Source organism: Amphibalanus amphitrite, unplaced genomic scaffold, assembly GCF_019059575.1.
Source record: "Amphibalanus amphitrite isolate SeventyFive unplaced genomic scaffold, NRLGWU_Aamphi_draft 000711F_arrow, whole genome shotgun sequence".
Classification (NCBI taxonomy): domain Eukaryota; kingdom Metazoa; phylum Arthropoda; class Thecostraca; order Balanomorpha; family Balanidae; genus Amphibalanus; species Amphibalanus amphitrite.
Genome location: NW_024882205.1, coordinates 174,052 through 191,131, shown reverse-complemented (window position 1 = coordinate 191,131; position 17,080 = coordinate 174,052). Strand labels below are relative to the sequence as shown.

Below are 17,080 nucleotides of genomic sequence, written 5' to 3'. Positions count from 1 at the left end.
AGAAACAAGCAATAGTGGATCTGCGAGCTGTGGGGAACAAACGAGAAACAGTGCCCTCTGCGTACTGTGGCGACGCCGGACTGAGCAACAAGCAACAGTGGATCGTTTATCTGTGGAGAACGACTGAGAAGCTAGAAACAGTGGCCTCTGCGAGCTGTGGTAACGAATGAGAAACGAGCAGCAGTGGATCTACAAGATGTGGGGAACGACTGAGAAAAAATCAACAGTTGCCTCGGCGAGCTACGGGAAACAACGGCAGCTTCTCCGTAAAACACTGAATCCTTCGCTGACGACAATAAAGCACTCTGACATTCGCTGACTGATGTAAGACATGATGCATAAACTCGCCATTCCATATCACAATTAAAACGTCTCTTTATCCCGTATGAGACAGTAGTTTTCCTAATCGATTATAAAAAGTAGCCGTCGTCAAAGCAAAAGATACCTACCCATACAATTAAGTGTTCTAAAGCAAATATATCTGCCGAAATGTATGTTTTGGATTATGCATGTTTAGATCGGCCGCGATTTATCGGATAAATAAACGCGATAAATCGGAGCGATTTAATTATTTAATACTGTAAGCATTATTCACAATTCACATTCATCGAAGTGGGCGTTTTGAAAGTCATACGAATTGATATCATCGATTGATTTCAATTAAATACCATTCACAATATTTCACTCCACTGGGTGTCAATTTCCTGGCCCGCGGTTTCGACTAATTCCTTTCTGTCCGACCACCAGCGATTACCCCATCTCCATTTCAGATCGGCTCGTGCTCCATCAGTTTCCGTTTCTTTCTGGCGTGCTCCCCTCGCCGCCACTACATCATACCATTATGCCCATCCGATTGGGCCATCTCCTCGTCGCGGCTAATAACCCCAGCGCCCGGGGCGTCTCCCCAGGTCCCCGTGTCCCCTGCGCCACCGCCGCGCCGCCGCCACAAACGCCGCCGCCGCCGGCTCGACAGCGGCGCGCCGAATTAGGCCCAATTCTCATTCGGATATAGAATAATGTGGCGCGCGGCGCGACGGCCCGGTGACGGAGCACCGGTCGGCCGACAGCCGCTGACCGATAGCCCTTTATGTGGCGGCCGGTCGGCGGCGGCGGCCGCGGCGGCAGCGGCACAGCGGCGCGGCGCCGCGGTCGGCTCAGGTGGCCCCACATTGGATTAGCGCCGCTAACGGAGACGGAGAGTGGGCGCCGGCCGTAGCGAGCCGCATGCCAATGGCGGCCCGACGGCGGCCGGCAGATTTACAGACCGATCCAATCGGCCGGCCGGCGCCGCCGCACAGTAAACTGAGCGCTGCTGCTGCAGAGTAGTGGGCAGCCGCCGCCGCCGCCGGACAGTAAAGGCTCCTACAAGGAATTGAGGAGCCAGCCGCTGTCACTGGACAGGGGACAGTAAAGTGAGGGACGCTGCTGCAAGATGGTGAGGAGGCATAACGCTACTCCTAACACATAGGCTTTGGTCAGTGGTGTTTTCAAGACTTATTTCATTTTTGATATTGCTATCAATTGAAACGAGCTACATTTCTAAATTGCTTCGAAAACAGCCGAGAAAACCATGATCGTGTTTTGTTATGAACTGCCATCATTAGGAACCACGTTTTATTCACGTCCTCATGCATACAGACCTCCAGCGTCCAGTCAGGCTGATCCTCCCCACCGGAACAGGAGTGGGCGGAGGGTTACGTAAAATGCTTCTTTTATAGAAAGGCAGAAACACGGGTCACTCGCCGTCCCTCGACTAAAGAGCGTGATACAACAATGCACGGGGACAGACCCCCGCGGCGTGTGACCGCCTGCCGCGGCGGGTGGCCTCTTCCATGCCGGAGTCTTTTCAAGACGTTTCGGGTCGGCCAGGTCGGACCTTCTCCTTCCTGCGCTTCTGAAGAAAATCGACAAAATAATAACGATAAGAAAGATTAAAAATACTTCCCTTCTGCCAGTACCAAATAACTTATCATGTGGATACCGGCTGTGTGCGTTTCTCTCTTCCGCTCAGCGCTCTTTTCCTTCCGTCTCTCCCCTCTCCGGCAATAACACACGGCCGAGGAATCCGTTCCCGCCGGCTCATCGGAGACAGTTATATTTGTACCTGTCCGACTGCGCCACCGTCCTCGTCCCTCCAGAGGATCCTTTTTCACTTTCCATGACTTATTGGCATTTTTGCCTCGGCTCCCCTCTGCCTGACGTGGGTGTGCGGAAGTTTACGTTGAATCTGCTTTTAGGACGTTCTTTCTGACCATATCGAGGGGGACAAAAAGCACCGGTGCGGGGTCGGTAAATGAGCTGGCTGGTGCGTCACTCGCCGTCGGATAAGCGAGCTCCTTAACCGGGTGTCGGCGCATAAAGGGCGCCACTGGAGCCCATTTAGATACGGCTGGCGCTATACAGCCGTGGTGTTTAGTCCCCAGACTGAACCGCTGACCCGGGAGTGGTTCAAGATGGCACACCTAACAATGCGGGCAACAGAAGCTGCTTTCGCATTGTGCTTTTGAGGTTCCTCACACAGAATGAAACAATAGATTTTATTGTGGTATACCAACATACCTACTTAAATTAATTACTTTGACCTCAGACCTATTCATGAAGGCGTAAGCACCCAATGAAAGGTAATTTGGCATTGCTAGCTTAGTTCACTCCTCACTTAGCACTTAGCATCAAGCAACTCAATTAAACACCGTTTAGAAGCGATTCATTGGCCGACTTGAATGATTCAGACTTATATTGTTAATTTGTTACGTCATCGAGCAGGCACAAAGCTCATACCCTGTCAGGGCTGCCTCCAGTCGGCAGCCGCTGTCATGAACTCTTTCGCCTTTATGTCATCTAGGGTCTTCTGCTCTCAGCCCCCGCCAGGGTCGCCCCGCTGTCCTCAGCTCTCTGCTAGGGCCGCCTACGTTGCCACCAGGTCAACTATAGTTTCCACAGCCTTCCGCCCCTGTAGCCTGCAGAATCGCTTCTACTGCCCTCAGCCCAGGGTCGCCCTGCTGCCCACACTTCCTGCCAGGGTCGCCCCCTCTGCGGCCGGGCTGGTCCGTGCCGCAGGTGTCGCCAGTCGAGCGCAGCGCCCACAGCTCGGCGCGGCCCGATGACGCACCGCCGGCATCCGTGGCCACGTGCCCAGCCGGCAAACGAGACGAAACCGGCGCACTATCGGCGACACCGCACCGCCGTCCGTCTCATCTGCGCCGCATTAAAGCGTCATAACGGCATTCTTCCCACCTCCGGCGGCAGCGCGACAAACAGCATTCCTCGTGCGGCACACGGCGAGCTCATTACGGCTGCCGCGCCGCCTCTGCCGCCGCCGCGCCGCCGCTGTCGCCCCGGCCGACCGGGCCGCGCCCACCACAGGTCTGAGGTCCCACCGCCAGCAGCGGCGGATTAGGTTTTTGCGCTGCGTGCCGTGACAGAGGCCGTCAGAGACGGGGCGCCGCCGACAGCAGTAATGGTATAATTTAATTAGGCCTCTCCTGCTGTCACAATATTTTTGAGGTGTCATGGGGGTTCGGGGTGTTGAGCTGATGGAGCCCGAAATAGCTGGGAGGTGATTCAACTCGGACGGCCGCGCTGTGTGGGGAGAAGACGGCCGCAGCTACCGCAGCCGGAGGGGAAACAGGCACTGACGCTGGCCGGTCACAGAGCTTCCCAGAACATGGTGTTTGGAAAGGCCACACATCGGCGGAACCACGGAGGAACTGCTGTTTCACAGAACGCATGATCGACTGTTTGACCACAGGGTATGTGATCAACGAATGCATGAGTGAAGCTGCGCTGCATCATGCATGATAGCGATTGATGAACTTCATATCTCGCTACATGGAAACGACATCTGGCATTCGTGGGCGTTGTTTGAGGCACCCACACGAAGTGCGGAGTTCATGGCACCAAAGACTGCCGCGGCGCGTTGTGAACTGTCGACGGTAACATTCGAAGCTGCGCGGGCGCCGCCGCCTCCGCTGCCGCCGCCGACTGACGGAGCCGGGGTGCGCCGCCCACCACCCGGCCGACAACAATAGGAGACGCTCCACCGCCGCCGAGCGGGGGCGGGAGGAGTCAGCCAACCACCGATACCCTCCATTTTGTGCAATCAATGCCTGCCGCGCGGCTCGCCGCCAGCGCACGCGCTTCATTGCGACACACCGTGCAAAGCCGCCCAGCCGTGTCAGCCTAACAAATGGACGTCATTTAGCGGCCAACATAACGCAAATACCGCGCCGCGCACGCCACCATCGCTCAGCGTGCTGCCGGCGGAAACGGCAACAAATAGTCGGCACCGGAGGACGACTGTCAATCGGGCGGCCGCAGCGACTTCAAAGGCCGGCGGAAGGGCCGCGCCGCCGCCGGAGCGCGCCCGTGTCGCCGCCGCCGCGCGGCGCCCGTTCGCCACGACTCATTGGCGGCGGCCGAGAGACAGTGAGCGACGCGGCGCTGCGCTCCGTCTCGTGACTCAATGGAGCGCGCCGCCGACCGAGCCGGCACCGGCCGCCGCTCGGCGGTCGGTCGGCCGGGGCTCTGACGTCACACAATGCCGGCTGACCGCCGGGCGGCGGCCATTATGTCTGGCGAGGCTCCGCCTGCAGCGGCGCGGCCTACTGCGCCGGCGCACACCTGAGCTCGCCGGCGCAGCTGACTGCCGCGCGGCAGGCGGAGCGCCAGGTGTACGGCGGCACAGCCTACGCGTGGTCCGACAGGCGGCAACGGCGGCGGGGACGAGTGATGTTGGGAAAATTACTGGTAGGTTGCAAAGCCTTACGAATGATGGGCGAGTTAATCTGCGTCCAGTTTGTCCTCTAAAAAAAGCAAGAAGTGTTATTGACAACTTTGAGAATGCTACGCCGGTGCCTATTCCTATCTTTTGACTTCGAGAAAGACAGGTGCCAATCCCCTCCCGTCTGTCATGGTTCTGCGCTGGGGACAGTTGCGGCGCGTCGCATCTCGTGCTGACGCGCCGCTCCTCGTCACCGTCATATTTCATCGCGCCAAATATGCCGCAATGAGCAACCGGAGTCGGCGACAAGAGCCACAGCCGATAACCTCGCATAGTCGGTCACATAAGCGGCGTCCACCCCTTCCGGTGCGGCCGCGCGACACGCGACAGAAGCCGGGAAGGGGAGAAGGGGAGAGAGAGACGGGAGGGAGAAGAAGGAATTGGACAGGGATGGGTGAGGTTAGTGAACGAGCCATGAACTTGGAACGGCAGAAAGGCTTTGCAGATGAGGCGGAAAGGCCAGGGGTTATTTTCTACACTGTTACCTGGATTGAAATGGGAATTCGGGAAAAGTAATGAGAGGGAATTGACGGTATTTACAGAAAGTTATGAAAATTTTGTACGGAACAGGTCTTAAATGATTCCACAGAACCTCCAAGAAAATACTTTGTAAAAGACTTTATCCGTGGAAGTTATGATAGCATAACGAACCGTCATGGCAGCCGGCGCAGGGGCCCCGAACTGCGTCGGTGCCGTCCGACATAGCTCCGTCCTCAGCCCCGCTCTGTTGGTCAGCACATTCTCTATGGCGCCGCCTCATTGTCCTAAATATAAACGACCTGACAACATTCTGGTGAGCGAGCCGGCCGACCGGCCAACTATGGGCGGCGGCGGAGGTGGCAGAGGCGGTGGAGGCGACGCGGTTGCGACAAAAAACGACCAAGATCCGGGCTTTGAGCGGCGGCTTGGTTCAGGCAACCACGATAAAGAGCACGAAACATGAGTTGCTGTGGGGTGAAAGCATGGGAGCATAGCCTTTAGTCGACTAGCGTTATGACTTTTTATGGGAAACCATGAGAAATATCCCGCATACACCACGCATGGATTTGTATGGATAAATCCTAAGAGATAAAACTGTTTTAATATAAACACCATCATGACTTCCGTCCTTTTTTAGTCGGTTCCGCTGAGCTCAGAGCTCAAGGTGCTGCCATGAAGCCACTGCCGCCGCTACTGCCCCTCCCGTGCGGTCTGCAGGGTCATTGTTGGGCGGCCGTCCGTCGGCCGGCGCCGTATACCTGTTGACGGGCGGCGGCAGAGCTGCCGGCGGCCGTTTTGAGGCCGCGCCAAACGGCGCCGTTCGCCTGTCAGCGCGGCCCGCCGCCCCGGGGGTGTCGGTCGGCCCCCGGCCACGGCAGACCGGGTCGGAGGTCAGGATGGAGGACTCGCACGGCGGCCCGGACCGCCCCCGCTCCCCCGGCGATCATCTGACATCGACAGCACGTGATGGAGGCGGCACCGGTCCGAAAACAGCGTCTAATGAGCGCGCAGCCCGCGAAACCAATGTGTTTGGTCAGTGATTGAATCGCGTGAAATGAATTCAACGTGTCATCTGGAAAGAGAAAAACAAGCTGAGGAGAAATAATAGCGTTCAAGATAAACTGTGTAGTCGAGTGAGAACTGTCCGCAGTTTCGGTGATGAATAGTTCAACAACAAACCTAATTTCATTACTACAATAAGCTGAGTTCAAAGCCAGGCGATTTCTCGCCAGAGATGCTACCTTTCTAGACGCTGCCGTTTCTTCTTCGTCGTCATTCTCGCCTCGTCCGACGTTTCTCGTCTCGTCGATTGACGCGTGTCTGCTCTGTTCCTCTCCCTTGGGGGCTAGTGACGAGCGCCGTCCCGACAGTCTGTCCAACAGTCCGCTCCCGGCACCCTCAGACTGACAATAGTCAACACCTCAGCGCGGCACGCTTCATCGGCCTTCAGCCGGATGCGCTAATTCCATTACCGGCACGATCAACAAGCCGACGCCATTACAAACAACAGATGGCGGCACGGGCGGCGCCCAAAAACGGTCGACATCCATCGTCGCCGGTCCCCAAGCCATCCGATTGTGATTTTTACCCGCTAATAAATGGCCCTTATGAATGACTGGGCATGATATATGTGCGTCCTTAAAACGGCACCACGTAAACAGCAATAAATATCGCGCCGTTTTCGGTGTGAAGGGGCGGCCCGCAGCTCGCTATGGAAAGCGATGTTGTCGGGGTGGCGGCGGACAGGGGTGTGTGACAGTCGCGGCTCAGCGCCGGGTCAGGTGCGCCACTCCTCTCTCCGGCTCCCCTCCGTCCCTCTGCCGCTGACAGCTGCCTCTCCGCCCCTCTCCTCCGCGCCGAAACCATCGCCATAAAGTCAACAGGCTGCGCGTGGCGAGTCGGACCACAGCCGGCCAGCCGCCGCCGCCGCCGCCGTCTTTAATCATTCTTTGTTTGGGCACCTTCGGCGAGAAATTAATACGGCCTGCGTCACACCGGCCAGCCGCGGCGGTTACTGAGGAGAGAGGGGAGAGAGGGGAGAGTGGGGGAGCGTGGGCGGAGTGCTGACTGATGACGGTGACGGAGACGGTGACAGAGACGGCGCGGGAATAGTGACAGTGACGGTTACGGTGACGGTCGCGTTTAGACCGCCACCGCAGATGGTTTCTACTCGAGTCTTCACGAGATCATTCATAAATGAGTTGGGTGGGGAGGAGTCCATATACGGGGTGAGCCTGTGAGTTCATATACAGGGGAGGGTGTGAGGTTTGTATACGGGTGCATAATGGTCGAAGATTTATTGAGCGGGAGAATAGAGCTCCATTGACAAGGAGGGGAGAGTGGTAGATGGTATATAAACTGAGCAGGCGGGAGCCGATGGTTCATTTCTGGATGAAACGAGGCAGTTGGGAACAAAAGATGGTGTCGTAAATTTATCCTACTGGCTGATTGACCAAACACAAATGTTAGCACTGGAATGCCAATAAAATTCCCTACTGGGTCACAGAACATGCAGAGCAATTTCTAGCTACAGCAATACTTTGCTATCCAGCTGTGTTCGAGAACAGCTCATTGTTCTCTGACTCCCAGAAAACTGCAAGCCGCCGGAAGCTGCCCCTCTTTTGGACTGCTCCGACTTCCCGGCTGTTACTAGTTCATCCAGCAGCTGATTTCCCCGGCAGCTTCTCGAGGAAACTGCCATCTCCCCAACAGCCGCAGCCCTTCTCGCCACCGTCCCCGGCCACTCGAGCTTGCTAACAAGGGAAGTTGGCGACCACCGCTCGGGGCGCCGCCTACACCACGAAATGTGTTGTTTATCGTCACAATGGCGGAGGCCGGCGCCGTTCCGAGGCCCCACACCGACCTGGAGAGGCCGGCTGAATGTCGTTACTGAGGTGCAGTCGACCGCGGTGCCGGGAACACATTGTCGCCGGCTCAGTTCCGCGCCACAGAGCCGCTCGCGAGCCAGTGCGATCAACCGGTCTGCATCGGCGAGCTGCGAGCTGAGAACGGCTGCAGTTGGACGGAGCTGGGCCGGGGCATTAATCCGACCGACTGTGAGTCACCGAGGGCATCCATCGCCTGCCGTCCGCCAGTGATTTAAACATTAGCAGCGATTACACCGTGAGTAATTTCGCTCCGAAATGATCATCCGAGGATTATCAATGTGGCGTGTTTGCTCGTTCAAAGAGAGATGCTTGATCAAGTCACTTTTTCCGTATAACAGAAGGGTAATAAATTGTACCTACATGTGTTCGCGGACTAGCACTATCAATCGCCTGACAATTCTGTTACGTGGGGGTGGGTTCTATTGTTTTGTATCGCTTTGCGAAACACGAATGTATAGCTGCTTTTAGGAACGAGGTGGCGTGCACTTGTTCCAGCTCTGCGTTCAGAAGGAGGATAGCGTTGAAATGCAGCTGCAATCTCCAAAGATTGGACGCATTACGCAAGAGGATATTTAATTGTTCACTGGTGACATTTTCTGCTTACTCTGAGCCCTTTCTAGAGAGTAATCTCGAGTTGCCGTCGTTCTCGCTGCTTACCTTGAGCTGTTTTTGCTGCTCCTACTGCTTACCTTTAGCTGCTGCTGCTGCTGTTGCTGCTGTCGAAGCTGCTCCTGCTGCTGCCGCAGCTGGATGCTGTGCTGCACCAGCCTCAGCTGTTCGATCATTTCCTGGATCTTGTGCGGGTCCATCTGATGTTTGTCCACCAGCATGGGCAGCAGGTCCGGGTGGGAGCGGGACACGTCCGGCATAGGGGCATCTCTGGGGACGCGGGTCAGGTCAGGTCAAGTCAGGTCAGATCCTATCAGCAGCTCAGGGCATGAGTGAGATTTTTTAATATCGCAAACCTCTATGAAACAGTTTAGAAGGTACGTCAAGTCAACCTTCGTTGGTGAACAAAGAAAAGCGCTGAAATAATACTTCGTCATAATTCGAAGTCTGCATTCCGCCAAATGTGCCCTGTGTACTCACGCCGAGCTGACGGGCGGGCCGGCCTCGTCCAGGAGCCGTGAGGAGAGCCGCCGCAGCACGCTCTCCATGCTGCGCCGCTGCGCCAGCAGCTCCTCCCCCGAGCTGGGCGGCTCGTGCCGCGGGCTGAGGCCGCCCCCGCCGCCGCCCCCGCCCTGACCGGCAGGTGACTCTCGACCGTCGCCGCTCAGCGCTCCACCTCCCTCCGACATCGCCAGGTCCGGGTCTCCCTCGGCGTCCGACAGCTTCGACGGTGGCGACTTGCGCTTGGCCGACATGACTCCAGCTGTAACACATGGACGGAAGGGAGGTGGGTAAATTCGGCGTCACGGAATGTTGATTACGATCTGTGGGTCGTTTGGCTTGGTGTTGTCGCTCGTCGAAAGTCGAGAGAGGAGCCTCCTCGAGAGACATTGAGCCGAACGTGACACCGGCCCAATCGAATTTCCAACAAAAACAGGAACCCAAACAGATTTCACACAGGTGCTGGCCGCGTGCACAAATGATGAATTGTTGCCTTCCGCCGGCGTAAAAAGCGGCCCCCCAAGCAGGGACGCTGCACGTGCCACCATTTGCAATGGCCCGAATCCGGCCAACAACTGGCGGGAATGCGGGAACACGCCGGAGGAATGGGACCGCCGTCACTGTCGGGCGCCGCTGCCCTGGGTGGTCGGGTGGAGTGGCTCGTGCCGTCCCCTCTCATCCTCCCCCCTCCCTTCCCGAGTCCCGGGAGGCAGTGTCAAGTGTCCGTGGGCTAGGGTTGAGCAGTATGTAGTCATTGAAGGATGTGGTACCCGCTTCGAGAAATTATGTTTCCGTTGGGTGGTCGTACTGAGTCGTTATGATGCGATCCGATACCACACCGCAAGTGACATTAATTTGCTTAGAGGTCCGATATGAGAAAGGCGTAACGCGGCTGTACTTGACATAATTATCCAGGTGGGGATAGGTTAGGTTGGACTGCATTAGCGCTGAATGGTAGCAAGCGGCATAAGACGGCCGCTTGTAGTTAAGTTGCGGCCTGGTGCTGGAAAGATAACTTATACGCTGAGGCTTGACTGCATTTAGGTTCTCTTGAATAGGTGCGATTCTTTTACGATTTGTGAGACATTTATCTCACGTCGGACCTTTGGTCTGCCCGGACAGCGATGTGAACCGTCCCTGTGGCCGGCAGACCCCTTCACCCAGCTGGCTCCCCTCCGTCGGTGCCTGGCAACCCGTTCTCATCAGTTCTGCCGACAGCCGCCAGTTCTCCGTGGTCCTGCGGCCTATTTATTTGGCCATTTTGCTGGTATATTGTAGTAGGGGGCTGTATATTTTCATCGCAGCCAAATCACGAGCGACAAACAATGCTGTTCAGGTGCGGCGGCGGCGGAGTAAAAATACGGTGGCGGCGATTACGGTGCGCCAGTGCGCCGGAAACGGCCCAGCGCGCCGCCACTGCCGCCGCCACCTGGCCGGCTTTGTTTCGGCTCCCCGGGGCCAGCGTAAGCAAACAGAATCAAACAGACTCATTGAGAATCATGTAATTAATTTCGGCTGATTATTGGGCGACAGTGGCGCAGCCTGTGTGGCGCGCGGCGCACAAATGTGCGCCGTGTGTGTCCCGTCGACAGGAGACAAACAGTGGCGCAGTGGCGGCGGAGTGCGCCGCGCTCTGTGCCAAACAGAGCCACTGTGCCGGCCGAGGCACCCACTGAGACCCGGCTCGGTCCAGCCAGGAAGTCAGAGGCACCTTAGTAACACTCCCCAGGGCGTGAGGAGAGCTATATTATATTACATATACATTAGATATTAATCCAACGCTTCACGCCATATAATTAAACAGTTATCAATTTGCCAGCCTAATAGATGAGTTCATAAAAATGTTCTGTAAACACGTATTTATGACACCAAGGGCTATTAAGTTCTCCAATACTAAGATCTATCAATACAGACAGGAAGTATGTGTCAACAGCTCACTAATTATCAAGAATTGACGTCAATGGCGAATTCAAAATGCCTTCGCTGAAATAAAACTTGAATAATCTGGACGGCATTCTGAAAACATTCTCAGCGCTGTAAACAATGACGTGGTCGCGGTGGTCGGGGGCCGGCTGCGACCTGCACAGCCGCTATGGACGTCTGCGCTGATCCGACGCTTCATTGGACGTCTGCTGTAAATATAACGGCCTGACCGATAGCGGACAACGCTGCCCCCGGTGACCGAAGGGACGCCTCGAGGGCCCGGCGGCTGTCTTAGACGGCAGCCATTGTACTGCAGATGCTGTCTCAGACGGAGCCACTGTACTGCAGCAATTGTCTCAGAATGAAGTCATAGCCTATTGCAGCGACTGTCTCAAATGGAGTCATTGTACTGCAGCGACTGAATCTGGCCAATTGTCTACTTGTTTATATAAAATACATAAAAATGGCGAGCTACGTTAAGAAATAGATAAATAATGACAAATTCGCATTGTTCAAATTAGTGTTTTGAGGCGCCTGCACCTGAATAGCAACAAAAGGCAAAATTGTTTTCATTTTCCAGGCCAACTTTATTCAAAATATCACCGACGCCCCAGGGAAGCCGGGTAGGGGACATACCAAGTCGTCACTAACAGCTCTACCATCCATTATTCAGATGACAAAACGAGCGACCAGTTGTTGCCGGCCGCATATTACAATGCACTTAACGTCCACATACTTTAAAAAACTGGCGGCCCGGCAAGGCTTGCAAGCAAGTCATCTTCAAATATGATAAACAATCCAGTGCGGCAGTAACTTGCGCTCGGTCTCCTCCGCGGTATGGCCGCCCTCTCCGCACTAACGGTGTTGTTGGAGCTGATGTTGCCCGCCCTGCCGCCCGTCTTCCCACAGCGCCCTGCTGCAGCGACGGCCTCCTAATGCCTCGGCCGGAAGCCAGCGGCCTGTCGACTTCGCCGTTGTCATATACAAGATGATATATCAGAAACAATGTGCGCTAAAAAGCGTGACAAAAAGCCGGCGGCAGCCGCGGCCCGCCGGCAAGGGTGACAAATCTGATTTAGCGGCGCGCCGGAGAGAGCCGGCGCGAGAAATTAGCCGACGGCCGACACATGTTTCATTAAAAGCTGGGCAGGGCGGCGGCGGCGGGCTCCACTCGCAAATCAGGCCGGCGGAGGCGGCGCACGGCCGGCCGCGCCCACATGTGGCCGTGCGAGCGGTAAAGGCGCCGCATTGTTGTCTTACGAGCCGTGATGGCCTGGCGCGGCCGGAAGCACGGCGAGTGGCGCCGGCGGCGACGGTGCCAGGGCGGGGGCGGTGCCGATCGGCGCCGCTCGGCGCAGGCTTGGGAAGCAGTGAACATGGCTCTTCCTTGCATTCTGCACAGGGCCCAGACTACACAGGCGTTCCAGAGGTCAGCATCAGCCACCAGGGACCCAAAGAACTTCGGAGGCTGTGTTAGACCGAGTCCAGCCGTGTAGGGAGCACACACGCATACAGTCACCGCCTCAACATTATATTGCATGACATCGTTGTGGTCGCAGCGCTTTCCATTATTAAAATATATGGAACGGTTGTGAATTCATCGATAATCAAATTTCAATGCAAAATAGTAGTAAATGGAAACCGTTCCTGTGGATATGTCAAGCAGCTCCATTACAACTTCAGCTAAGAGCTCCCGTGCGTCACCACTGATGTGCTGGTGACGGTTTCAGAGTCGCTGTCGGTGGTGGTGGCGGCGGCAGTGGCCGGCTATTCTGGTCGGCACTAAGGTGCCGTGAACACTCTGTATACTAATGGCGCTATAATTTGGGGCCATCTGCCAGCACTTTCACAGGCCAACTGGCCGCCGGGCAGTTTCACGTTCCATAAATTGTTTCGCCGGGACTGAGGAAACCAGGCACAATTGCCAGTGGCCGACATTTTCAGTGGCTCGTAAAGCCCGGCCGGGCCCTCCGGGCCGAGGACGACTGGCCCTCCGGGGCGAGGCCGACTCTGTCCGTCCCTCGTCTGCCTGCCCCGGCCGGCGGGGTCCTGCGGGCGCAGAAGGGCTGTTCCTTCCCGTCTCACAGTCTCAGACGCGCCGGGGCTCGGAGGCCGGCCTAACGTGACAGCTGCCTGAGGCGTGAGAGAGCTCCATTCGCCGCAGCACAAAACTAACGCCGTGTGGCATCATTAACAGCCCTACACCAGTTAGAGAGCCATAAAAAGGAGTGAGAGGTTTATCTTAGGCTATCTCGGGAAGGTTGACAGCGCTGTTACATTTTGTTTTCAAGGTCTTGAAAATCATGAGAGGGTTGGCATACCTCGCCATTAAGCGAAAATGAGAAGCTGGGATGCTTAGGGTGTTTTGGGGGGAGGGTGCACGGTTACATGGCGCCACAATTCACATTGAGAACCACAATGCTAAACATATAATGTACGACAGTTTATGCCATTAATTATAGTTCGCATACAATAACAAATTGATAAAGACCAAATCAATTTATTCTGTTTTTCCTTCTAGGAATAGTCTTCTGAAAATGACTAGGTTCTCCACTGCTAGGTCCACCGGACCAAGAGCTGGTTTCGTTGGCAGTCACGGTGATTATCCAACAAGGCCAGTGACGCGCGCTCAGTCCCTCGGTCGGGTGGCTGGACCCAGCAGCCGAGCTCGACGGGGCGATGGCCGCCCGCTGTCCCTCCAACAGAGGCCCGGTGTCTCCCAGACCCGATATTAAACACCGCTAAACGTGCCATTGTCTGCGCACCGTAAGCAGAGGCGTCACCGAGACAAAACAGAGAACGATCCAAACACGAGCGCAGGTCGCGCCGGCCGCACAACTGACCCGCACATAGTGCCGCCGGGGAAATCAAAGCGGCGGCTATTTGTTTGGATATGTGCAGCTGTGCCTGCCTGCTCCGTCTCTGTTAATTATACATTATCTTATCTGCAGGGCGCCCTGCACAGCCAATAACATGCAATGGGACCGCTCTGACCGCATGACGCTGTCCAGACATTGTCTGAGCTGGACTGTCCAGACCGCCGGCACGCCGGCGCAGTAACAACCGCGCCCGTAATGAGCCGCGCTGCCGCCGTCGGCTAACCAAACAATGTAATCGGCCGGCGGGCAGCTCGTTTGGTGGCGCCGAGACCGCTGCACAGTGCACTGGCATGGCACAGAGGGGGGGGGGGGGGGGTCAACTGTCGATGCACCGGGGCGGCGACAGGCTGGCCGGCCAGCGCATAGCCAGGGCAGAATGGTGAGCATTGTCACCGGTGCAGCTCCAGGGGCATGGGGAGCGCCTATAAACACAAACTGCGCGCGGCTCCGGCCCGAGGAATTTGGGCACCCACTCCGCCCGGAAGTGAGGTCATGTCGGTTGCTAAAGAGCACACATCAGACACCGTACGCAGACAGCATTCATCCGGTGTAGCCTCAAGGAAGCACTTAGAGATAATAGTGGCCAGACCGGGATAATTTTCCGGTCGGACAAGACAAGAGCATGTGACATGAATCTTAATGCATTTATGAAGTGTTGTGGGCTACTCAACATAAGTGCAGTTCCATTGTATTTGAGGAAGCATACAGAACTTCAGCTCGAAAATGTGTATGATAGCTCGTCCAGTCACAATCCCTTATCAGACTTGCTGACACACGACCCACCTGTCCCTGTTCAGTGTCCTAGTTATGTCCCTTAGCGAGGTTTTGTCTCGTCTATCGTCTCGTAATATATACTGGAGCGGCTCGTTACTGAGCAGGGAGACACAAAGTGACCACGGTAAAATAACAACAGTGCTGCAGCCTGGTCACCGCAGGAGGACATGGCTCGTTAAATAATCACCCTGGTCCTCAGTGCAGTGGCGAGTGAGTCACCCTCTGCACAGTCCCTGCCGGACTTCTCTCCGCGAGACATCGCTGCAATCTGATGCCAATCCCCAACGTGCATTGTGCATACTCAAAGTATTATGCGTGCCTCAGCATCGGTTATAAGAAGCATATTCTGAAAGGAACATAACTATTGGTTTGCTGTACTTACTTTTGAGAATCTAAAAAATGTATGTTTAGGTAAAGCATTTGATAGTTTCCTCTCTGTCTTTCCATCAGGATATTTTTTTTTTTTTGCATCGCTCAGATGAGCCAGCTCGGACACAGGCTCTGACACGCCGGGTCACCAAAACCGCAGCTGCTCTCTCTGCACAGACAGGCGAGTTCGAAACCCCACGTCAGCGGCCTGTGTTTTCCCCGTGCGGAGCGGCGCCACGAAAACAGAGCCAGCCATCAGTTCCGTACAAATTGCTTTCCTTGGTGGAGACCACAAAGTTGGCTCCAACAGCGAAAACACGCCCCTTTTGGCCGCCGGCTGTTTAGAGGGGCAACAGACGGACTGCGATCGGACGTACCAGCTCCTCTATTCAGCGAGCTGACCCGCGGGGAACAAGGCGCGACATGGGAGGAAGCACAGAGGGCTGCACGGTGCGAGCTGCCGACACACAGACGACGTCAGAGGGCAGCTCAGCTACACCGTCCGCCGGCCGGTCGACATGTTTTCTGAGCTGCTGAGGTGGTGCCTCAGGAAGCGGTCACCGGATGGACGAGGGGTAGAATCATTTCAGCAGTGTTGTCCGATCGAGACCGGTTACTTTGAGCTCCTGTGGCCACAGAGCCGGCCGCAACAAACCAACCATCTGTGATGCTTGGCACTGAGAGCTTGGTAACACCAAACCAACTCTAATCCCACTTTACTAAGCTCTCAGTCAATGATGGATTCAATAAACAGAGAATCCCCAGCTGAAAGCGACCCCTTGGCCTGACAGGTTTTGGACGAAGATGCATTGACCACTCACTGCGCGCGCTCGAGTTTCAAAAGCTTATTTCCCGAATGTTGAGCATTTCATCAGCTCGTTGCCACGATAAGCCACGTCAGTCAGGTCGTTACCAGGTGAGGCCGTCGCTCGGTCGGTCACGGTTGTTACCGAAGGCCGTTCCTATGCGAGAGTGATGCACTCCAGTGGATAGGGATGAGAGGGGTCACGAGCTGTTCTAAGTAACAGCGCCTCTCCAGCATCTCGTCAGGTCGGACCGATCGAAATCCCAGCCTTTGGACCTCGCCATTTCGTACTCAATGGTCAGCTTCATCGTCATCAATGGTCAGCTTCATCAAAAAAAAGAAAAAAATGGTGAAACGCATTCAAGGGCAGTTCACCTGCCAGCTTATATTTCAATCGCTAGGTGGCACTGGTGGTCAACGCCTGAAGGTAGGCTGTGCCGCACGACGTGATGCGGGAAGCCGGCCGCCCGGTGTGATGAAATGTGCCGCAAGGCCATCGGGCGTCGTAGCTGCTTTTGGAAAGCAGGTTTTTATAGAAAGAGGGAAAAATTATATGTTTTAGCAGAAAGTAAGTAAGGTGACGCCTCTCCGTTCCCGGCTTTCTCCTCTATGCCCTTTTCTTGTCATAGTTTGTAATGACTGTAATCTGTACTATGTAATGTGTGCCAGGCTTGTCCTTTGGTTTCCGACGTCCTGTCCCGCTCTGGCCATCTCAGTGGACCTCGATGATTTATGCGCTGTTCCCCTGCACATGGTGCTCGTGGTCTCTGTGTCCGGTCCTCCCCATCCTCCCCTCTCCCCGCCTCCCCTGTATCTCTCTCCACACACACTGAATACGTCCGGTCAACAATAAATATTCAGGCCCAGATCGGCTGCTCTATTATTGTGCCAATGGGGTATTCTGGCGCTGCGCTCCGTCCGCACACAATGCTGCATGACAAATTAGTGTGTCGCCCCCGGGGGTGCCGGCGGGCCCCGCCGCACTCTCGGCCGGGGAGGGGGGAGGGGGAGGGGTCAGTCCGGCCCTCTCAGCACACCGCCGGCCGCGGACACACTGATGACGTCACTGGGT

General features: G+C 55.8%; 1 protein-coding gene across 1 annotated transcript in view; it reads right to left on the bottom strand.

Annotated features, from left to right (window-relative positions):
• The window catches only part of LOC122365015 (transcription factor SOX-5-like), a 57,126-nt gene that overhangs the window by 14,174 nt on the left and 25,872 nt on the right, over positions 1-17,080 (bottom strand). Inside the window, exons 2-3 of the mRNA XM_043335887.1 lie at positions 9,238-9,520; positions 8,838-9,027 (exon numbers count right to left, since the gene is read on the bottom strand). Of these exons, the coding sequence (XP_043191822.1) occupies positions 8,838-9,027; positions 9,238-9,512 (465 nt within the window). The 5' untranslated portion in view covers positions 9,513-9,520. The remainder of the gene's footprint in view (positions 1-8,837; positions 9,028-9,237; positions 9,521-17,080) is intronic.